General features: G+C 43.7%; 3 protein-coding genes across 8 annotated transcripts in view; all 3 read left to right on the forward strand.

Annotated features, from left to right (window-relative positions):
• The window catches only part of LOC139383187 (unconventional myosin-Ic-like), a 52,074-nt gene extending 49,334 nt beyond the window's left edge, over window positions 1–2,740 (forward strand). For all 5 annotated transcript variants that reach the window (XM_071127621.1, XM_071127622.1, XM_071127626.1 and 2 more), the window contains exon 32: window positions 198–2,740. Coding sequence is in view for 2 of the 5 variants with exons in the window: in XM_071127622.1 (XP_070983723.1) it covers window positions 198–224 (27 nt within the window). In the remaining 3 variants the exon portion in view is untranslated. The remainder of the gene's footprint in view (window positions 1–197) is intronic.
• Window positions 2,741–2,909: 169 nt separating this feature from the next.
• On the forward strand, window positions 2,910–10,564 carry LOC139383059 (NLR family CARD domain-containing protein 3-like). 2 transcript variants are annotated; one of them, XR_011628686.1, is made up of 9 exons: window positions 2,986–3,164; window positions 3,570–5,725; window positions 5,872–6,321; window positions 6,472–6,558; window positions 6,735–6,818; window positions 6,933–7,016; window positions 7,280–7,363; window positions 9,542–10,212; window positions 10,305–10,564. XR_011628686.1 is itself a non-coding variant. In XM_071127362.1 (8 exons), exons 2-8 carry the CDS (start codon window positions 3,780–3,782, stop codon window positions 9,633–9,635), a joined length of 2,829 nt encoding a protein of 942 aa, XP_070983463.1. In that variant the 5' UTR covers window positions 2,910–3,164; window positions 3,570–3,779; the 3' UTR covers window positions 9,636–10,564. The 2 variants fall into 2 exon arrangements, 1 of the variants encoding a protein (XP_070983463.1); XM_071127362.1 differs by having other exon boundaries at window positions 2,910–3,164; window positions 9,542–10,564.
• Window positions 10,565–10,684: 120 nt separating this feature from the next.
• Window positions 10,685–22,887, forward strand: part of LOC139382257 (large neutral amino acids transporter small subunit 4-like) — a 29,757-nt gene continuing 17,554 nt past the window's right edge. The window contains exons 1-5 of the mRNA XM_071126121.1: window positions 10,685–10,938; window positions 13,246–13,462; window positions 18,868–19,108; window positions 19,478–19,533; window positions 19,643–19,719. Of these exons, the coding sequence (XP_070982222.1) occupies window positions 13,303–13,462; window positions 18,868–19,108; window positions 19,478–19,533; window positions 19,643–19,719 (534 nt within the window). The 5' untranslated portion in view covers window positions 10,685–10,938; window positions 13,246–13,302. The remainder of the gene's footprint in view (window positions 10,939–13,245; window positions 13,463–18,867; window positions 19,109–19,477; window positions 19,534–19,642; window positions 19,720–22,887) is intronic.

The raw sequence follows: 22,887 nt of genomic DNA on the forward strand, positions 1-22,887 counted from the left end.
GTTGTGTGACGTACAGGACACGATTGTTTTGTTAATAGCCCCGTTAAACTGTACATTGATTTTCATTGTAGGTGTATCTCTGGTAGAGACCATTTGTTCTGCACGTTTACATTGTAAAGAGAACCAATCAATTATTGAGTTAAAGTTAAGGTAACTTCTTTGTAATGGTTACCTCTGTCTTCCCTGAACTATTTCAGACTGCCCCTCGACTGAACTCAAGATGATAGACATGGCTGATCATCTGACCACGCCAAGGAAGTCCTTCCTGGAATACGCTCCTATTCACCAATCACAACCGCAGACCCTTCTCTGCCTAAGCCAATCAAATGCCAGCTCTCGCTACAGGAACGGGCATGTGCTTCCAATTTAAGAAAAAGTCAAGCGATTTTAATTAATTGATATTTATGTTTTATATATTTTGGGGATTAATGCTTGTTATTTGAATATTACGATTTTATTATATGAAGCCAAGGAATAACAATGTTTTGGTGCATTTTCCCTGCACTACTTCTGCTTAATTTGGGAACATGAACAAGCAGTCAATGAGGGTGTATCGGGTCTCCTTTTTCTTTCCGTCATTCTTTTTTCACAATATTTTCTCTGTTCAGTAATGTAGACGTTGCACCCTCTCTGATACTACTCTTAACTGTTTGGGGGCAGAGGCTTTTGTTATAGTGGAAATGACGTACATGGCTGATGGTATGTAGAGGCTAGGTTTGTTTTGAGCTATCGAGGAGCAGGGAGTTTGGTAGAGAAGGTCATAAGGAAGAGTTATTTTTTTTTTCAAACTTGTGTTGACTCGGACACAATGCTCTTGAGGTTTTCCATCCGAAGGGATATTAGCAGAAAAGTCATGTGCTTGTGTGACCTTTTGACCCAGAGCATACTGGCCAGAATGTGGAGTACATTTGGTCTGTGCAGTGCCATAGATCTCTAAATCATTGTTTGATGTAAATATCATGGAGGAGCCCAAATGGAAGCGTAAACCAAAGCATTTTGGTGATGAGAAATGTGTTTTTATAATTGATTTATAATGGAAACTGGTCTTTACAATGTATAATAGAGATAAAGGAAAAAGGCAAGAGAAAGAAAATGGGGGGGGTAGTAAAGAATAGAATAGTCTTTGCGTTTTATCTCTTGTTTTCCACCCAACAATTGTGCCTTTCTCCTTTACTATGTTATTGTTAATGGATTATTTATATGTTGATACACCAATTAAACAATGACACTTTGGGGATGACCTTGACTCCTCCGTTAGAGCCAGATGTCACGTATACCCCCAGGATGGCCTGGAAGAAGACGATTCAGAGAGAAAGACATGCATACTGTACACACACACACACACACACTTACACTTCACTCCAAGTTAGACCTCTAGAGTTGAAGCTTTTTGGAAAACACGCTATGATCCAGTTGCTTTCCTTTTGTGTCGCGTTTCCAGGCTGCCGTTTCCGTACTCTGGGTAAGTGTAGCAGCTCTGGTCAGGCTATAGTAGTAGTCGGGACAACGTTCACTGCGTCTTTTAACACATTTACCATTACTTTCCCGACGACGATTTTTGTGCTATCCTTTGTGACAGGGACGATGGTACAGACGAATGCACTACATATTGATATAGAATCTGTCCACGGTGTTACGCTACAATACAGCCTCACTGTTTCTGGCGTATCGACAACCGACAGCCCAGCCCTCTCAACAATGTTTTTAATGTTTTGATTGGCACTTCTGAACACAGCCCTTCAAGAGAGAAGAGGCCCCATGCACTGCAGTAAATGCAATCGAGACTCTTCCTGGTGTTTTACCTACGTCATAGCATATACATCATAGCCACGGGTGTTCTTCACAGAAAGCACACGGATCAACGGTAACATCCTCAGCAACACTTAGCTATCTTTGTAACAAACCAGAGGTGTGTTGGTATAACCCACGTGACACTACAGTTAATAGATGTTAGTTTTAATCTACACACCTCTCCCCAGCAGACTTTCTGAGCTACGTTTCACTCTTCACGTTTCTGTGCTGCTTCTTCCTTAGTTTTGCCTCTTGAGTGCCCCCCCCCCCCCCATCCTCCTATGACCAAGCCTCTGAGCTGTGTACAGCTGGCAACCCAGTGAAAGAACGGTATGACAGGTGCAATATGCCTAATTTAAAGGTGTGCTACTGCACTGACGCTAGCCAAAGACGCAATAGTTGATGAAATGTCTGTTAATTGTCTGTTGTATGATTATATGTCAATTAAAGTGTTATTATTTTCCTGGCGGAAGATGTGTGCTTGGTTAGTCTGGTCCCAGATCGGTCTGTGCTCTCTTGCCAATGCCAGACAGCACAAACAAATCTGGGACCGGGCTATTGTGTTCTGTGCTCTAATAAGAGATTTGAGCCAAGTGAGGATTTGTAAGTGTAACATTCATTTAGACTTGTTCAAAAAAAATGGTGTGTTGCTAATGTGCCTTGAGTTTAATAGAAATTACAACCCATTTTGTATGGAATTCTGTGACAAATACCTCCTCGACAATGTCACTTATTCCAGAGGAAAAACTATATATATACCAAAAAAATCGGATTCCTCCTTTTTAGAATGTCATAGATGTTTCTCTATAAAGCCTGTCTTCAAACCAAATCCTATTTTTGAATCATTTACAATACACAAGTTATCAGTCCTGAGTGTCTGTATGCACCATCATGTAGAATTAGACCATCACGCTGAAGATAAAATGTAAAAAATAAACTTTAAATTATATTATTCTGTCTGAGTCCTTCATTACAAACGTCCTTCCTTGATAATTTGATGCATTTTAACAGTAAAACTAGATTATGCAAGTAATCTTTACTCTGAATTTTACTGTGCGGTCTTTATAAGTCCCAAGCCAGAACAGCTAAAACCTACCATCTTGCAACATGTTGAAATGACGTTTTGATCTCAAGGGACTGTACGAAGTGACGCTCCTCAGCTGTGATGGGGAATTTGACATTATCTCTAGTCTTGAGTGTGAATAGTCTCTCTGCTCTATAGGTGTATAAAACCAACACACCAGGTTTGACACCAGTTTTGAACTGTTATTTAAAAACATGGCATTGGTGGTTAATCAATGTTCAATTATAGACTAGACTAGGTATATCAGTGGTTCGTCATTCGGGAAAGTTGAGTTTCACTTTCAAAAGGGGTAAGTTTATTTTTAGCAATCATTCTACCTTTTATGTTCTGACTCTTTTTTGACACATTTGACACTGATGCCATAACTTTTATTGTAATAATCATGTTATAACGTGTAATAAATTAAATTAATCTTAGTGGCAACGGGTTATTATGGGATCTTGCAAACTCAGCGGATTAAAGTCTGTTTTGGGAAGTCCGATATTACACCATTAAAAATAAATATATATTTATTTTCTAGTTATGTTGACTTAATAATTACAATTCAATAACACAACATTTATAGTTGACAAGTTTGTTTTATAGCCTAAGCTACAATGTCACACTAATATTATCATGCCATATGATTATTTTTAAGCCTACATCCGGTTTTGAAGTCATAATAAAATGTATTAATGTTATTTTCTGTTTTTAGCTGAAATTACAACTGCGACTATGTGGACCTGTATTGCTCCATTTTATGCTGTAAACAACGCCTCGATTTACAGAAAGGAATGCGGAAGAACCACTTCCATATTCAAACCACTTCTCCTGCGAGTCTTGTATGTTGTTGAATAAGTGGGCAATAGACAAATATATTCTGGTAAACCAGTCACCGCAAGAGTGAGTCTCCCCAGTCCCCATAATGGCGGTGGGGCCACGCAGTATAGAACTACAGGAGCGTCGTGTGCAACTGGTGGAGAGCTGGAGCCAAAATGTTACCCAGCTCCAGGAGCTTCTTTATCAGGTAGGGGCTCTTACTGAGGAGGACCTCAGCCTGGTGAGAGGGGGAGGTCGCCCGGGGGAGAGGGACTGCATGAGGACTCTGCTGGATGTGCTACACGGGCGTGGAGAGGAAGCCTGTCGAGCCTTCTTTCATGTTCTACAGTCACAGAGAGCCAACACAGAGTCAGGGTCTATGCTAGCTGCTATCTCACCCGAGGGCACTGGAACCAGCAGCAGTGACTCTGGTCCAACCAACATGCAGGAGCACTTGAGGAAACACAAGGACATATTAGGCAGGCAACACGGTCCCGTTGATTACCTTAGGGTCGGGACTAGTAGCTCAGAGAGCGTTAATGAGCCTGGTTCCTTTACAGATATTACGTTGTCCAGGTGCGTGGGCTACTCTGTTCCCCTGCAGTACCACCAGCATGAGGCAGCCATGGTGGGTGATGCCTTCCGGAGCCAGGACCAGGTCTGTACCTTTCAAGATGTCTGCCAGAGTCTGCTGTCTGTTCCAGGAGACAATATGACTCTGCTCTCAGGGGTGGCTGGCAGTGGGAAGACCACCGTGGTTATACGGCTGGTTTATGAGTGGGCCAGGGACTCTGACTCCCAGAAGATAGTCCTGTCCCTATCCTTCAGAGAGCTCAATCTGCTCAGTGAGCCGCAGAGCTTGCAGGAGCTTCTTCTGGTGCACTACAGCCACCTCAAACCTGTTCTGGCCCGGGTCGTTGACTCCCAACCCGGTCGGATCCTGCTCATCTTGGACGGGCTCGATGAGTTCCGCTTCCCTCTGGACTTTGAACGGAGTCCCAAGTGCTCGGATCCGGAGCGGAGGCTGGGCATGGGGGAGATGGTGGTGAACCTGATCAAGGGTCACCTCCTCCCCGGTATCTCCATCCTGGTCACATCACGGCCCCACGCCGTCTCCAAGGTCCCTCCACTGCTGGTGACCCAGCTCTACAGCGTCCTGGGCTTCTCCACAGACCAGCAGAGGCACTACTTTGAGCAGAGCTGCAGCTCTCCCCTGGTGGCCTCCGCCGTGTGGGGCTACGTTTCCTCCTACCAGCCCCTCCAGCTCATGTGTCGTATACCGGCCTTCTGCTGGATCGTCTCCACTGCCCTCCGTGACGGAGCCCCCAGCTACTTTAGCCAAGTCACCACCACCACTCTGCCCAGTACAGCTAGGACAACGGCAGCAGGCTCCAGTGATACCACCAACAACGGCGCTGACAAAGCCACTCCAACCCCTTCCATCTTCTCCTCCACTGTTCCCAGTGTGACGTTAATGAGCGCCGATGCCAAGCCCATCACCATCACAGAGATCTACTGCTGCTTCCTCAAGTCCGTCCTGGTGTTCCACGGAGAGGGCCGCAGTCAGGAAGGCTGCAGCCCGCAGCGTCTCCAGGAGGCCCCGCAGGTCCTACAGGAGATGCAGCCCATGCTGAGAGACCTGGGAGCCCTGGCCTTCCAGGGCCTACTGGAGCGGCGCTTCCTCTTCGACCAGGCTGATCTGAGCTCTTTCTCCCTGGACTGCAGCGGGCTGTCCAAGGCCTTCCTGGTGGAGATCCTCCGAGAGGACCGGGCCTCGCTCACCTACCAGAGGAGCTTCCACTTCCTCCACACTAGTGTACAGGAGTTCCTGGCTGCTCTGTACTACGTCCTGCAGGCCCTCTCCGGCTCAGACCCGTTCTTAGGCCTCAAGTCAGCCGTCGTTGTAGCCATGTTTCCAGTCGCCCTGCACAAAGTGTTAACCTCCACTGCTAATAAGCTCCTGAGGCCCAGACGGCTCCTGCGCAGATACATCAAGAAGGCTTTCTCCTGGGGTGGACACCATCAGTCTGGTCACATGGACCTCTTCTGCAGGTCAAATAATATGTGCATAAAAAAACATAGACAAAAGTAGTGTTGTGTTTTGTAATTAACTTCATCCCATATTAATGTTCAGAAAATGTCTCTTAACTTATTTTTCTCTCCATTAATTGTAGATTATTTTGTATTTTTCTCCTTAGATTTGTATCTGGCTTATTGGTACCTCAAACCCGTGTCATCCTGGATGGACTATTCCCAGGCAGATCACAAATATTCCCATCTCTCTCTTCCTCCTCTCTATCCCTGTCCTCTCCTTCTCCTCCTCCTTTCACCCCTCCCTTTCTCCTGAGCCTGCTCCACTCCCAGCTCCAATGTGGCAGACTGAGTCCAGAGAGGCAGGTCAACGTGTGCCACTGCCTGTACGAGGCCCAGGACCCAGGCCTGGCGCAGCGTCTACAAGCCTGGCTGCAGGTCCTGGCCCAGCAACAGGTCCCAGACCAGTCTGGCCCGGCCAAGAGGGACTGGAGCGAGCTGGCCTTCCTGCTGCAGCTGATCCCAGACCTGCAGGATCTGAATCTGGAGGCCCAGGGGCTGGACGCAGAGGGCCTGCGCAGACTGTTGCCTGTACTCCCTCTCTTCAGCACCCTCAGGTGGGCTAAGTCATGTGTAACACCTTAAATCAGGCTTAATCCAAACACAAAAATTAAGTTATTTATATTTTTCTCCAAACAGTATTTGCTTCTTGATACGTGAGAATGAAAACCCTGTGTATTTATCTCCTGTATTCGTTCCTCATAAAGGCTAGGGCAGAATCCACTGGGTCCAGAGGGGGCAGTTGTGTTAGCCTGTGCCCTGCAGAGCCCAGACTGCCGTGTCGAGAGACTGTGGTGAGGACAGTATAAGGGCTAATTGAAGCAGAGAGAATAGTTGGATAGGACAACTGACATCACCACCTTGGCGGGACTACATGCACTCATTTTTATTTTCTGTTGCGAAGCGGTTTAAAACGTTTTCCATGGCAAGCCCTAATGAACACAACCCTGTGGAATTGTTCCTTTTCCAGGGTGGTGGGGACAGGACTGGGTTGTGAGGGACTCAAGGTGCTTACAGAAGGACTGAAAGACAACCACACAGTGGTCGACCTCAGGTAACACAGGATATCAATGCTCTGATAGGCTACAGGTACTCAATAAAACTATAATAAAAATATTATAAAGCAGTCTCTCACCAATCATTGTCTGCCATCATTCCATGGTTTAAGGATGGCCATCAATCACATTGGCGATGTGGGAGCGGGCTATCTGGCGGATCTACTGCGGACCAATCATACACTTAAAGATGTCAGGTGAGGATGGGAAAGCACTGCGATCAAAGATATCATCCTTTGCGGTTAAAAACAGCCTAGTTACACATCTGTGGTCATGTTCTCTCACATTCTCATGTCAGTTCACACTAGGTAATTACAAGAATAAGGCCAGGATTCAAACGATCGCAGATGTGCACTATCACTGTACCTAGGTTATTAATCTGTCTTGGATTGATCCTCGGCCATAGGCTTTTGGTCAAGTAAAACCATATTAGCAACAGACTTGTTTTTGTGTTCCTCAGGCTCCGTGACAACCAGATTACTGATAAGGGAGCAGAACTCCTCATGGAAGCACTGACTGAGAATACCACTCTGGAACATCTCTGGTGAAGAGTATACACACACACTCTGTTATACCATGTTATACCATGCGGTCATCCCCCTCTAAACCCAAACTGTTACAGACCTACATCCGTCCTGCCCTGTCTCTCCAAAGTCTTCGAAAACCAAGTTAATAAACAGATCACTGACCATTTCGAATCCCACCGTACCTTCTCCGCTGTGCAATCCGGTTTCCGAGCTGGTCACGGGTGCACCTCAGCCACGCTCAAGGTACTAAACGATATCATAACCGCCATCGATAAAATACATTACTGTGCAGCCGTCTTCATCGACCTGGCCACGGCTTTCGACTCTGTCAATCACCGTATTCTAATCGGTAGACTCAACAGCCTTGGTTTCACAAATGACTGCCTTGCCTGGTTCACCAACTACTTCTCAGATAGAGTTCAGTGTGTCAAATCGGAGGGTCTGTTGTCTGGACCTCTGGCAGTCTCTATGGGGGTACCACAGGGTTACACCTCTACGCAGATGACACCATTCTGTATACATCTGGCCCTTCTTTGGACACTGTGTTAACTAACCTCCAAACGAGCTTCAATGCCATACAACACTCCTTCTGTGGCCTCCAACTGCACTTAAACACTAGTAAAACCAAATGCATGCTTTTCAACCGTTCGCTGCCCGCCTGACTAGCATCTACTCTGGACGGTTCTGACTCAGAATATGTGGACAACTACAAATACCTAGGTGTCTGGCTAGACTGTAAACTCCTTCCAGACTCATATTAAACATCTCCAATCCAAAATTAAATCTAGAATCGGCTTCCTCCTTCACTCACGCCGCCAAACATACCCTCGTAAAACTGACTATCCTACTGATCCTCGACTTTGGCGATGTCATTTACAAAATAGCTTCCAATACTCTATTCAGCAAACTGGATGCAGTCTATCACAGTGCCATCAGTTTTGTCACCAAAGCCCTTATACCACCCACCACTGCAACCTGTATGCTCTAATCGGCTGGCCCTCGCTACATATTCACGGCCAGTCCCACTGGCTCCAGGTCATCTATAAGTCTTTGCTAGGTAAAGCTCCTCCTTATCTCAGCTAACGATAACAACACCTACCCGTAGCACGCACTCCAGCAGGTATATCTCACTGGTCATTCCCAAATCCAACACCCCCTTTGGCCGCCTTTCCTTCCAGTTCTCTGCTGCCAATGACTGGAACGAATTGCAAAACTCGCTGAAGCTGGAGACTTATATTTCCCTCACTAACTTTAAACAACTGCTATCTGAGCAGCTAACCGATTGCTGCAGCTGTACATAGTCCATCTGTCAATAGCCCACCCAATCTACCTACATCATCCCCATATTGTTTTTATTTACTTTTCTGCTCTTTTGCACACCAGTATTTCTACTTGCACATCATCATCTGCTCATCTATCACTCCAGTGTAAATTTGCTAAATATGATTACTCCGCTATTATGGCCTATTTATTGCCTTACCTCCTCACGCCATTTGCACACACTGTATATAGACTTTCTTTTTTTTCTATTGTGTTATTGACTGTATGCTTGTTTATTCCATGTGTAACCCTGTTGTTGTTTGTGTCGCACTGCTTTGCTTTATCTTGGCCAGGTCGCAGTTGTAAATGAGAACTTGTTCTCAACTAGCCTACCTGGTTAAATAAAGGTGAAAAAAAAATATATATGCTCCAATTAATACATTTCTTATAAAACATTTGAATTCAATCTGGAGGTATGCATTTAAAAAAATATATGTTTTACCTTTATTTAACTAGACAAGTCGGCTAAAAACAAATTCTTATTTTCAATGACGGCCTAGGAACAGTGGGTTAACTGACTTGTTCAGGGGCAGAATGACAGATTTTTACCTTGTCAGCTCGGGGATTTGATCTTGCAACCTTTCGGTTACTGGCCCAACACTCTAACCGCTAGGCTACCTGCCTCCCCATCTGTAACCTTAACATCTTAGCATCTGTAACCTTAACATCTTAGCATCTGTAACCTTAACATCTTAGCATCTGTAACCTTAACATCTTAGCATCTGTAACCTTAACATCTTAGCATCTGTAACCTTACCATCTTTCATTTAGTTGACTTAGCATTGATACTGTTATCTGCTCAGTTTCCTACTATTTGAACAAGATAATATTTTACATATGTTGATATTTCATTGTGACTTTGTCTCTTTGCTCAGGATGTTTGACAACAAGTTATCAAAGGAGGGAGTCAGGAAGCTGAAGGAGTTCGCCAGGAGCACATCTCATCTGGACATCAAAGTGTGCATCTGATTTCATCTGCCTTTCCTGTTGCTGATGATAGACTCCAAGTACTTTATCATTGGTGGATGATGTGGTTGTTTATAATTTGTGTGATATGGTACTTTTGCACATATACATGGTATGAAAGATGTTATTAGTATTTAATTCTTATTTTTGTTCAAACAACTAAGAGTTTGTATTTGGTTGTCAGGTTGTAATAGGTCAATGAATGGAGCCACAGGTCAATGAAATCGTCTGCAATAGGTCTACACGTTTTTCCAACAGGTTGCATTCTTGTGTTGTCAGAAACGCCTCCAAGTAACGAGTTTAAACGTTTAAACAGCACTTCCATGGATGGCCAGCAGAGGGCAATAGACCTGCATACACATGACCAACTGGAAGGCTAGGGTCATATGTGCAAATTAGATGATCATGCTCACTCTAACAAAGTTGGGCATTAATGGGTTAACAATAATTTGTTGGTAGCCAACTAAATTTCACTACTTAGAATTAATATAGAAATGTATTAAGTTGACGGTGACAATTAAGTTGAGAGTATTTCTTTATTCTACCACAAGATGTCACCATCAATTTAAACTTTTCTGCAGTGTTTTCGTTTGCATCCTTCCTAGTCTGGTCCATGGGGACATGTCATTATCCTTTGTTTCCCATTTCCATAGAAAAACGAAAAATCATAAGGTGATTTTTGTGATGCCCAGGGACAGTGCTACTATTACTACAAATCGAATTCTATACTTTGCCACCTGTGAAGATAGAAACTCATATTCCCTTTGTTATGCACTTTGGAAAAAGTTTGTCTAAAAATATTTTTTTTAAACATCGGGAAAATGCTTCCCATTTAACTCAACCATAAACAAGTTTGCTATTTTTGTTTTATTTAGAATTAGACTAGGCAATGTACAAACCTCGACATGTAATTGAAAATAAAACAATGCGTGCAAGTCCTTATTTAAATTCATATTATTTGCCACAACACCCACGTCTTCTGTGTCAACACATTAGCTGGCTGTTTGTACCAATTATTTATTTAATAATTTAAGCGCTCTCTGATTGGTTTGAGCTCTTCTCTAGCTCGGGGCCTGGCCAATGGAGACGCAGGCTTGTTTGTGCAGCTTTCGGTGCGAAAATAAAAGCAGGAATCGGCGTTGAAAAGAGAAATGTTAATGCAAAGAAACGAAAGATTGAGTCAAGTCTACAATCTACAATATATAGATGTTATTTGTTGTTTTGAGAATAACAACAATAGACTTTAATACAAAGAGTCCAGTCAGTGGAGAGGCAGGCGACCTTGTTCTTGGTTCCAGACACTCAGGTATGGTACCGCACTTTAGGGATGCTCTACTGTTATTCTAAGGGGAGGAATCTGTAAATTCTCTACTTTGTTTTTATTGAAAATTGATCACTGAATTTTTATATATATATATATATATATATATATATATATATATATGTATGTATATATAAATAAAAAGCTATGTTACACTAAGTGCAGAAATGCAATATTGTTTATATTTTGTCATATCTTCGTAGCCGGGCCTGAAATGATGTAGACTGGTTATCCGAGACAAAACATGCAACAATGTTCCAATTTAAAGTTCTCTTAACATGACTGTGTATTGGCCTATCAAGGACAGTATGAGTCAATTATACTATGAATTTGATGTTGTTACATGAGGTGTTTATTGTTGCTTGCAGTGCTGTTAGTTTTCAATAGAGCAACTTTACTGTTACATATTGTCTAGTGCACGTGATTTAAGAGGGTGATGGTCCCAGTTATGTTTTTGTTTATGGTGTTTAGCTTGAGTCGCCTATCCACCGTTTGCAACGCTTTATTTTCAATTATTTTAGGGAAATAACAGCATGCAGTTGACTTTTTCACAGTGTCAATTTTGCATTTCTACAGATTGAGTTTAAGAGTTTATATTTTTAATGTCCATAGGGATATTTGCTTTGCAACGAAGCACATCCATATTAGATAACTGTCCTTACCTGTGTGTCCATTTATTAATCTTTTTAGTAATAACAATAACATTGCGGGGAAATGTGCTTCATAATAATAGTGAAACCATACAATATCGTTGCTGCCAAAACAGCAGCAACAAAGGACGTTGAGATTTGTGAAACTGCATGGAAGCTGTAGGCTAATTGCAGTTTTGTTGCGAACAGTGAGACTATTCCTATGCACTGCGTGCTGTGTTTTCGATACTGAACAGCTGATCTTCGTGCGAAAGAGATGGGGTGGGGGTGCAGGAGGCGCATTGAGAGGGCTGATATATTTCAGTCCAGCTCAGACCAGTTTACAGGGCTGCTCATTTCCCGCACCATGCTGCTATTGTTTAAGAACCTCACAAGAACACGGCGATTCCAAATATAGGCTTAATACACATTGTCAATAGCGTTGAGGACCTGGCCTTCACACATATCAATAAAATAACTAACATTAATAGTCTAATATGTAGTAAAAATAAAATGACTGTGAAATCACGAGAAAACGAATACCACCTCATAGACTAATATAGTATGCAATGCATGTCTAATGGTTAGTTGGCCAGTGGGTCTGTTGTTCACCGCTGGTCATACAATTATTTGGGAATGAATTTGATAAAATATGAATGTATCACAAAATGTAGCCTGAAACATAGGCTTAGTACGGGCAACGTATCCTCGTCATTATATATTACGTAACACTGTTAGCCCATAGGCAGGTATTGATGTCGGGTGAAGATGGGAACAAAACGTTCTCATTGCTGAGAATCTCGCGCCGCACTGGTTCGAACCGGCGGGATCTTGGCCTCACGTGGAGTCATCCTTGGTAACGTTATTAATATGCAGCCAATGGTAGAGGTCCAGGAAACTATCTGCCAATCAGAGGGAGCTGGTGCAGTGTTTTGGGACATGAGTAGGAGGGGTTTTGTAGTCCAGGCACTCTCATTGAAGAGCTCAGCTGTTTTGTAATAGTGACAAATTATTAACCTACAAGGATTTTATTTATTTATTTTATTTCACCTTTATTTAACCAGGTAGGCAAGTTGAGAACAAGTTCTCATTTACAATTGCGACCTGGCCAAGATAAAGCAAAGCAGTTGGACACATACAACGACACAGAGTTACACATGGAGTAAAACAAACATACAGTCAATAATACAGTATAAACAAGTCTATATACGATGTGAGCAAATGAGGTGAGATAAGGGAGGTAAAGGCAAAAAAGGCCATGGTGGCAAAGTAAATACAATATAGCAAGTAAAACACTGGAATGGTAGATTTGCAATGGAAGAATGTGCAAAGTAGAAATACAAATAATGGGGTGCAAAGGAGCAAAATAAATAAATAAATTAAATACAGTTGGTAGTTGTTTGGGCTAAATTATAGGTGGGCTATGTACAGGGATAAAGACAAGGGAAACCCAGTGACTTAAAGGCTGATAGCTTCGTCTTCTACTGTACACATACCATAATTAGTGTAAGTAGGTATATCCCTATTATGTATTGGCTACCTCTGATGCATCCCTCACCAACTCATATACAGTTTCTTATAGTATGAATGTCAAACAACTACCAAATGTGTCTCATCACACCCTTAGACCTGACCCTTAATATGTATCGACCTTATCTTCCAGGCCACCAGCCCTCCTTCGTTCTACGAGCCTCGTTGTGCCCCTCAACTCCTCGTGAAGATGGCACCCTCCCTGGCCACAGCCTTCTCCAGGCGCTGGTGGATGGCTGTGACAGCGGTCATAGAGAACCTGCTGTTCTCTGCTGTGCTGCTGGGCTGGGGCTCCCTGCTCATCATGCTCAAGTCTGAAGGCTTCTACTCCTACCTCTGCAGAGAACCTGGTAAGGCTGTGTATCATGATGCACTACGATACCCATAATGCTCTGTGTTGTATATCCTGTTTTGTCACTAGGTGGTTGGGAAATTGAGACAATTGGTCTGATTTATACAGTATAACACTATTCCAGGTGCTCAATGTTATTTTACGTTGTAGGCCATTTTTATTACAATGAATAGGAAACCCCAAAAAGGGAATACCGTTGTTACATGTGTTATACCTGTGTTATTATATAAGTATTGTAGATGAGAGAATGATGGAAGGTTTTTGTTGCTTCAGTGAATGCGTAGTTTTTGTTGCTTTAAATACTTGTTTTCATTGTGACATTTAGAAACCTTTGTTTTTATAGCATTTTTTCCCCTATATCTAGTATTGGGGGGAAGGGAAAGGGAGATACCTAGTCAGTTGTCCAACTGAATGTATTCAACTGAAACGTCTCTTCAGCATGTGAGACAGGTGAACGGGTATCACTTGGGCTTGGAAGGTCTGACAAAGATTGAGTGTGTTTTAAGCTATCCTACTTATTATGCTTATTTCCTTCAGCAACAAAAGGTGTTTCTATTTCACTACTGTGAGACGAAGAGGACTTTATGTGTCTGTGCAGTTTTAATTCAATCGCGTTTGTTGGAATGGTACAACACTTCAATGGGGCTCTTTAGAACAATACCGTAAGTTATTTCATTGGGGGTTACAATAGAAGGATGTGATAGAATGTTCAGATCAAAGGGATGCTCTGTGGGTGAGGATCGGATGAAGGGGTGAGGGGTTTCTAATCCAATCACATTGAGCAGAGGAATTGAATGATTTTCCACTTACATTTGACATGATCAGTTCCTCCTGAGGGGCTTTGTCTACTTCAATGCAAATGTAACCAGTACCATATTCACAAAGAGTCACAGAGTATGAGTGCTGATATAGGATCCGTTTCTCCTTTTAGATCATGACTAAGATTACATAGACAGGGAGACCTGATCCTAGATCAGCACTTCTACTCTGAAATGCTTTACGAATACAGGCCCAGAGCAACTACTGCATATGACATAATTGGGGGTTTTGAACAGTTTTTTGATGATGTTGCCATAAAGGACAGCAAGTGGCCTTTTAAAAAATACACCTATACAGCCTGGCTAGTGTTGAAAGTGTGTGAGAGGGATTTATTATATCATTGTCCAAGACACTTGCGTTGTTTCCAGCCTAGCCAAAGTTGAGCTTTGAGACAAAAAACACATCAATATCAGTCAGCCTGTTTAATAAGCCTGTAATGCAGCTATGATTCAGAGCTCTCTCTCTCTCAGTGGGGATTTGATGGTTCCACTAAATCACCCACATCACAGAGATGATGAATGAAACCATGGGGTGGTGGGATGAAAGTACCAGGTACATTTCCAGGTGCTGATAAGGGCATCTTTTATTGGTTTATTTGCATCTAAATGCTACAGCAAACCGGTGACTTGGATCTTTCTCCTCTCTCTCTCTCTCTCTCTCTCTCTCTCTATCTCGCGCTCTCTCTCTCGCTCTTTCTCCCTGTTCCCATAGTCTATGACTCGTCTGTCCTCCTTTCATCTTTCAAATACACAGACACTTAGGGAGGCAGTGGACCGAAAATATGCGTCATCACTGAGATCTTGAAATGATAGGACAAATAAAGCACAGCATCATGGCCTGTGATGGACTAGAACATAATAATATCATTAGAACATGGCCTGTGATGGACTAGAACATATACTAATATCATTAGAACATGGCCTGTGATGGACTAGAACATATACTAATATCATTAGAACATGGCCTGTGATGGACTAGAACATATACTAATATCATTAGAACATGGCCTGAGATCGACTCAGGAGTCCTCTGATCATCTGCCACAGTGTTTTCTATTTTCCAGGCAGCGTTTAACATGTGAATAAGCCTTTTCATTTATGCAGATCAGGTCAGTCTTGACGCTCTTCCATCCTTGCCTTCTCGTATGTTTAAAAAAAATGAATGCATTCAAAGGGTATCTGTCAATCAGATTGCTGAGAGTCCTTTATGTAAGTGTTTGGTGTCATGGTGACCTTGGTCCCCATATCATTGGTTCCATTGAAAGGATCTGAGATTGGACCGTGGGCTGCTTCTGTTTTGGTTCCTCACCTATCTGCTAATGGAAAAGTGTGTGGCTAGGCTGACATTGTGAAGTGTGAGGCTCGCATTCCTCCCATATGCAACACCGTTGCCTCCCAGTCCCTTCACCTCTCTCTCTCCGATAGCTCTTGTGTTTCGTCACATAAACTGAACTGTCATCATCCCCCGTGACATTTTTTTATATATTAAATTTTTTCACCTTTATTTAACCAGGTAGGCTTGTTGAGAAGGTCTCATTTACAACTGCGACCTGGCCAAGATAAAGCAAAGCAGTACGACACAAACAACAACACAGAGTTACACATGGAATAAACAAGCGTACAGTCAATAACACAATAGAAAAAAATAAAGTTTATATACAGTGTGGCATGAGGAGGTAAGGCAATAAATAGGCCATAGTAGCGAAATAATTACAATTTAGCAGATTAACACTGGAGTGATAGATGAGCAGATGATGATGTGCAAGTAGAGATACTGGTGTGCAAAAGAGCAGAAAAGTAAATAAAAACAATATGGGGATGATGTAGGTAGATGGGTGGGCTATTGACAGATGGACTATGTACAGCTGCAGCGATCGGTTTGCGTCTGTTGGTTTAACACTATAAGGTGTGTACTGTTGACATAGTTGGGTTTACACTCAGTTTAGCTAAGGCATGGTTCACTGACAACGTGGACAGAACATATTGTACGGGAAATATCAAGCCTCTTGTTTTTATTTTTAGTATGAAGCATCCAGTGCCAGTACTATTAAAACTTAATTGACTATTTTTATTTAACCTTTATTTAACGAGGCTGCCAACAAACAGAATAGAGTCACTTTTTTTTTCCTGTCATGGAACCTGGAAAAGCACGTTCCATAACTCTTTCATGTGTGGTGTCTCTGTCTTTTACCCCCTTCCCCGTCCCCTCCTGTGATTTAAGGTCAGGTCTATAGCAGGGGAACAAGGTTGGAGTGTCTGTGTCAGTGCATAAGGCCCTATGAGCCTTGTGGCATCTCATGTCGCTAGCTACTGGCAGGAAACACGAGACCCTAGGGCCCGTGTGGAATGAGTGTTATTTCAGCCGAGACTTGAGAGAGCAGAGGGTTCTCCCCGCTCACCCCTCACCTTCACCCACCCTGTGACCGCAACCACCTCCCTGACAGAACTCAGCCTTACCGGCTTCCTTAAACTAGTCTGGTCACAGATCTGTTTGTGCTGTCAACCTTTGTTTGGCTTGATCATAGGAGTTGCCAAGACAGCACAAACAGACCTTGAGCAAGGTACTTAACCCTCATTTGCTCCAGGTCCACTGTACTACTATGGTTGACCATGTAAAAATCACATTTCACTGACTGCACCTATCTTGTGTATGTGACAATAAAAATATTATATATATTTTTATCTGGCACCAAGCTAGCTTTTCCAGGTATTTTAATCAGTGTCGTGTCAGTGTTATTAGCGCATTATCTGGAGCTGATGAATCTACTGTCTGCTCACTGCTTTGAAATAGATAGTGCTTGAAAGGCTTATGATGTCGGAAAAATACTGTCAGCTGGTTATCTCTCTTCCTCTGATGAGTTAACGCGAGGAAATGCAGACGTTCTACGCCGATGGCAACCATTTTCTGGCAACAAAGCTAGTCCGTCGGATTCTGTCAGTCGTTTACATTTATCACTGGTAAGTGATCGGGTCAGACGCGTTGCGATTGACACGGCATCTATGGACATGTGTAAGAAACACATCCATTTCCCATTGATGGATGATCAGGTTAAAGAAGACAAATGTCACATTGTGTTCTTATTGTGTTGGTGATGTAATAATCTTGTTAGAGCATGGCCTGAGAGTCTGAATGTTCTTATTCTCTAAATTACAAGGAAGAAAGCTGCAGGCACATAGTAGCTGGAAAGCAGGGCCCGGGCTAGTTTGTTTCATATGATTTCATTGGCTCTGGATGTTCTGCAAGTCATTAGAATCATGTTGTAAACCCTCAAAACAGAGAAGTGAACAGTGTTTGGTTTGAAGGCGTTATAAGCTCTTTGTTGCGCTAACACAGTGTTTGTGCTCAGCGTCACTCAGGGCGCTTCCCTTATTGGATCGGCAGCAGCAGCACAGGCTCACGTTGTCTGGATTGCTCAGCAGTAAGAGCCCGCCAGCCAGGCAGGCCCAGCTGCCGTTGGCCTTCTGCTAACCTATGTGTTAACTACCATCTATGACCTATAACCTACATATTATATAATACAGCCATGTCTACTCACAGCCTCACTCTCAAGAAAACATCAACCTGCTTTTCAAGACTGCTTGAAAAACACCTTGTGTTACCAAAGGTTTTTGGAGAGGTTGTCCAAAGTCACGTGACGTCACCTGAGAATAGCACTGAAAAAATAACCGTTTGTCTTGCAGCCTATCCTCCTCCCAGGCCCTTACTCAATGCCTTACAGCTCCCGTAGGCCACAACAAGAATGTTTTATGAGACTTTTCAATGTCAATGTCAATGTCATAGTCTTCTGTTTGGTCTGAGTTAAACCCATGGAGACTGGGGTGTTGGCTACAGTTATTTTTCTCTCCATAACAACGACAGTAACCTGCCTCATAACCAAGGCACTGGTCTCCAGTCCTTATAACAAACAGTGCTATTAAGTATGATAGGCGGAAATAACTAACAGATGATATGATTACTGTCTCTATCCTCTTAGGAATTCACTTTGGGAACATTTGGGGGTGCTAAGGGGGTTGGGTTGCCATGGACTTGCCTTGCTTTGGGAGTTCAGAGTAGCTTTTTGATCCCAGCAGTTTGGTTGCAGTATCTTTCACTGATCTTTTTCTGTTTACCTGACCTGTCCATGGCTCACACTGTCTCGGGAAAGAGACACACGAGACACAAGTGAAACAGAAATAGACACGTGCTGTTGAGATGGATTACTTTTCAAGATGTTTCCTCTGAAATCGGTGGCCTCCGGTGAGGCAGGACATTTCTTAGAACACTTGCGCAAGAAATGCTGCAATCCAATCCCAAACAACCCTCAGAAGCATTTCGTCATTCAGATGGTCCATGACGTTCTCCCAATAGGCACATTCTATCTAATCAAACTAGAATGTAAAGTTTCAGGAAGAAACTTTAGTGTGATCGTTTCATCTATGGGTCGTCTTTTCCAATCGGATCATGCTTAATTTCTCGACCGAAACACCAGGAATCCCTTTTTAATGTATGTTTTTTAATGTCTTCTATGCATGATGTTAAATCTATTTCCCTCCGGGACCATAACGTTGAATTTGAAGGTTCAATTCAGTTCCCTTGTGCCTCCAGGTAACAGCACCAGTCAGAACCAGTCTGAGCCAGTCCAGGTTGGGGATGCGGAGGGGATCACCCAGAGCCCCCTGGTGGAGGAGGAGTACCTCCAGATGAACGGCTGGCCCATTTGTAAGGACCAGGATGAGATGCTGAACTTGGCCTTCACTGTGGGCTCCTTCCTCCTCAGTGCCATCACCTTGCCCCTGGGTATTGTCATGGACAAGTATGGCCCACGCAAGCTCCGGCTGCTCGGCAGGTAGTAGAACGGAGACAAGGTAGTATGTACAGTTGCGGCCACTATCATTTAAGCAAAGGTGTTGGGGTGACAGTCTCTGTACTCGGGTTCGAGTCCCGGCAGGGGCTATACCCAAAATGAGCTATATTGGTGTCAGAAGTGGGATGGCGCCCGGTGTTGTCAGAATAATTGCAGCATATTGCACATGCAAACACGGCACTCTAATGTTTTATTGCGATTGTCACAAAACCTATAACTCGGTACAGGGTTGAATACTTTTTAGTGGCCGCAACTTCCTGCTGCAGTTTTTATGTTCTGTTTCTGACTTGGCTTTGGTGTGTCATCGTATGAATAAACCTTCCTCATATTCAACCTGTTCTGTTATTTCAGTACCTGCTTTGCTTTCTCCTGTATCCTGATCGCTTATGGATCGAGCGACCCCAAGAGTATGCATATTTCTTCGTTCTTTCTTTTTATTTACTCACGTTCTACTCTAGTACAGTATGTGTGTCTGTTCCATCCCGTCTCCTTAACACATGTGTTTTCCCTGTCCAGATCTGTCCATCCTCATATTCTTTGCTCTGGCACTGAACGGGTTCGGAGGAATGTGCATGACCTTTACTTCCCTCACGGTAAGTGGCGTCTTCTCCTGTACCGCAGGGAGAGGCTGGGGAGGGGACCGAGGGGAGTGAGCGAGGATGCATGTCTATGGCGGGAGTAGGGAGAGAGGGAAGGGAGCAGAGAGAGGTGGGGATGGGGACAGTGGTGAGGAGGGGGGAGTGCGCTAGGGTGGAATAGGGAGTAGGGAGACAGGGGAGTGGGAAGAGGAGTGGGGATGGAGAGGGGAGCGACGAGAGCGGGGTGGGCGGGTGGGACATGGTGATGTCGTCAGCACAGAGAAAGTGCTGCGTCACAGGGAGGCCACATGCAGAGGGATGGAGAGAGAGAGTGAGAAAATAAAGAAAGCGAGACAGACCCTGCATTACAAATCTATTATTCAACTGTGCTCTGGTCCAACTGAGAGCCAAAAAAGACACCTCCTCCTTACTTATTCATCATCGTGACAGAGCCCTTTGATTGGCCGGCCCAAGACTGCCAGGGTTCACTGGCAGCTAGACTAAATGTTCGGACGGGTTTCACTGACACAATGGTGTTTACAGATAACGTGATTTCATTGTTTCATTGTTTATCTGCCCCTAAACACAGACAAAGAAACTCACAACAAGCACTTTGAGAGAAAAGAGACACACTGTATGCTGAGCTGACAAACAGGAAGTAGGAAGTCAGTCACACTTAGCACTGCTGGGGTTCCTTCAACCCCTTCCTGACAGTTTCCTGCCCCCTGGCCTCCTCACCACCCCCCACTGCAGGGGCTCAGAGGGGCTCTGTCTGTTTGTCTGGCTGGCGCACACACACACACACACACACACACACACACACACACACACACTACCACGACACCCAGAAGCTGCCCAACTGGTTTCTTCTGCCCCCCCCACTCCCCACTGTTTTAATTTTCTCTGGTTTCATTCATTCCCCACGCAAGCATGCCTGAGCCTGTTATGCTATAGCCGTTTAGTTGCCTCACGTGTGTATGTGGTGTGTGGGTGCGTGCGTGTGTGTGTGTGTCAAGGAACTGGTCTGGTGTGGAACTGGTGTTGTTTCAGCTGTTCTGTTGCAGTAACCTCACGGTGGTAATTCCTTGCTCCGACTAACAGTGTGTTTTACACTGCTGGTCTGGGTTCCGGGTGTTTTTTTTACAGCCGGACCTTTTTCTTCCAAACTTTCTTCTTCGCCACTCTCCTCCCGGGTGTGGGGGTCAAAGGTTGTCACAGAGGAAAATAATTGTAAAAAAAAAATTCAAATGTAGCCTTTTTTGCACAAAAGCCAAATGGATACATTGTATCTGATTCAATCAGTCTGAACTCATTGAGTTGGTCCCCTACAGACAGTTGTGTTAAGGTTTATTCTCGTCTGGATTGTAGATTTACACAAAAAGAAAGGTATGCAACACGATACCCCTTTTCTTTGTTTCTATGTGTTCTCTTCTTCCTGACTCTTCTAATTTGCTGAAAAGGGGGAGGTTTGGCAGCTTGCCCCCTCACTCCTTCCCTCTCTCTGATTGCACACTCAGCACTCTGTGTCCCAGGCGGCACAGCTGCAGAAAAACAAGTGGAGGAGAACCCAAGGCGTTAGAGGAGAGCTCTCTTTTACCCACCTCTGTTTTCTATCAGTAAACTGCCTAGCCTATCTCTGTCTGCCCCCTTCTCCGGTTACCAGCAGCAGGCTGTCTGTCTCTCCCTCTCTCTTCTCCATCCCTCCCTCCCTCTTCCCTTTAATAGCTTTGACCTCAATCTCTCCTTCAGTCCACTATAGTATTAGTAATCACCACTGCGGATACAGTGCCTTGCGAAAGTATTCGGCCCCCTTGAACTTTGCGACCTTTTGCCACATTTCAGGCTTCAAACATAAAGATATAAACTGTATTTTTTTGTGAAGAATCAACAACAAGTGGGACACAATCATGAAGTGGAACGACATTTATTGGATATTTCAAACTTTTTTAACAAATCAAAAACTGAAAAATTGGGTGTGCAAAATTATTCAGCCCCTTTACTTTCAGTGCAGCAAACTCTCTCCAGAAGTTCAGTGAGGATCTCTGAATGAGCCAATGTTGACCTAAATGACTAATGATGATAAATACAATCCACCTGTGTGTAATCAAGTCTCCGAATAAATGCACCTGCACTGTGATAGTCTCAGAGGTCCGTTAAAAGCGCAGAGAGCATCATGAAGAACAAGGAACACACCAGGCAGGTCCGAGATACTGTTGTGAAGAAGTTTAAAGCCGGATTTGGATACAAAAAGATTTCCCAAGCTTTAAACATCCCAAGGAGCACTGTGCAAGCGATAATATTGAAATGGAAGGAGTATCAGACCACTGCAAATCTACCAAGACCTGGCCGTCCCTCTAAACTTTCAGCTCATACAAGGAGAAGACTGATCAGAGATGCAGCCAAGAGGCCCATGATCACTCTGGATGAACTGCAGAGATCTACAGCTGAGGTGGGAGACTCTGTCCATAGGACAACAATCAGTCGTATATTGCACAAATCTGGCCTTTATGGAAGAGTGGCAAGAAGAAAGCCATTTCTTAAAGATATCCATAAAAAGTGTTGTTTAAAGTTTGCCACAAGCCACCTGGGAGACACACCAAACATGTGGAAGAAGGTGCTCTGGTCAGATGAAACCAAAATGGAACTTTTTGGCAACAATGCAAAACGTTATGTTTGGCGTAAAAGCAACACAGCTGAACACACCATCCCCACTGTCAAACATGGTGGTGGCAGCATCATGGTTTGGGCCTGCTTTTCTTCAGCAGGGACAGGGAAGATGGTTCAAATTGATGGGAAGATGGATGGAGCCAAATACAGGACCATTCTGGAAGAAAACCTGATGGAGTCTGCAAAAGACCTGAGACTGGGATGGAGATTTGTCTTCCAACAAGACAATGATCCAAAACATAAAGCAAAATCTACAATGGAATGGTTCAAAAATAAACATATCCAGGTGTTAGAATGGCCAAGTCAAAGTCCAGACCTGAATCCAATCGAGAATCTGTGGAAAGAACTGAAAACTGCTGTTCACAAATGCTCTCCATCCAACCTCACTGAGCTATAGCTGTTTTGCAAGGAGGAATGGGAAAAAATGTCAGTCTCTCGATGTGCAAAACTGATAGAGACATACCCCAAGCGACTTACAGCTGTAATCGCAGCAAAAGGTGGCGCTACAAAGTATTA

Source organism: Oncorhynchus clarkii, chromosome 24, assembly GCF_045791955.1.
Source record: "Oncorhynchus clarkii lewisi isolate Uvic-CL-2024 chromosome 24, UVic_Ocla_1.0, whole genome shotgun sequence".
Classification (NCBI taxonomy): Eukaryota; Metazoa; Chordata; class Actinopteri; order Salmoniformes; family Salmonidae; genus Oncorhynchus; species Oncorhynchus clarkii.

Excerpts from the sequence above, each read along its gene's own strand:
- LOC139383059 (XM_071127362.1), top strand. The coding sequence starts at position 3,780 with ATGGCGGTGGGGCCACGCAGTATAGAACTACAGGAGCGTCGTGTGCAA. Across the intron at positions 6,559-6,734 it reads TGCCGTGTCGAGAGACTGTG|GGTGGTGGGGACAGGACTGG; the intron begins GTGAGGACAGTA and ends TTCCTTTTCCAG. Across the intron at positions 6,819-6,932 it reads CACACAGTGGTCGACCTCAG|GATGGCCATCAATCACATTG; the intron begins GTAACACAGGAT and ends CCATGGTTTAAG.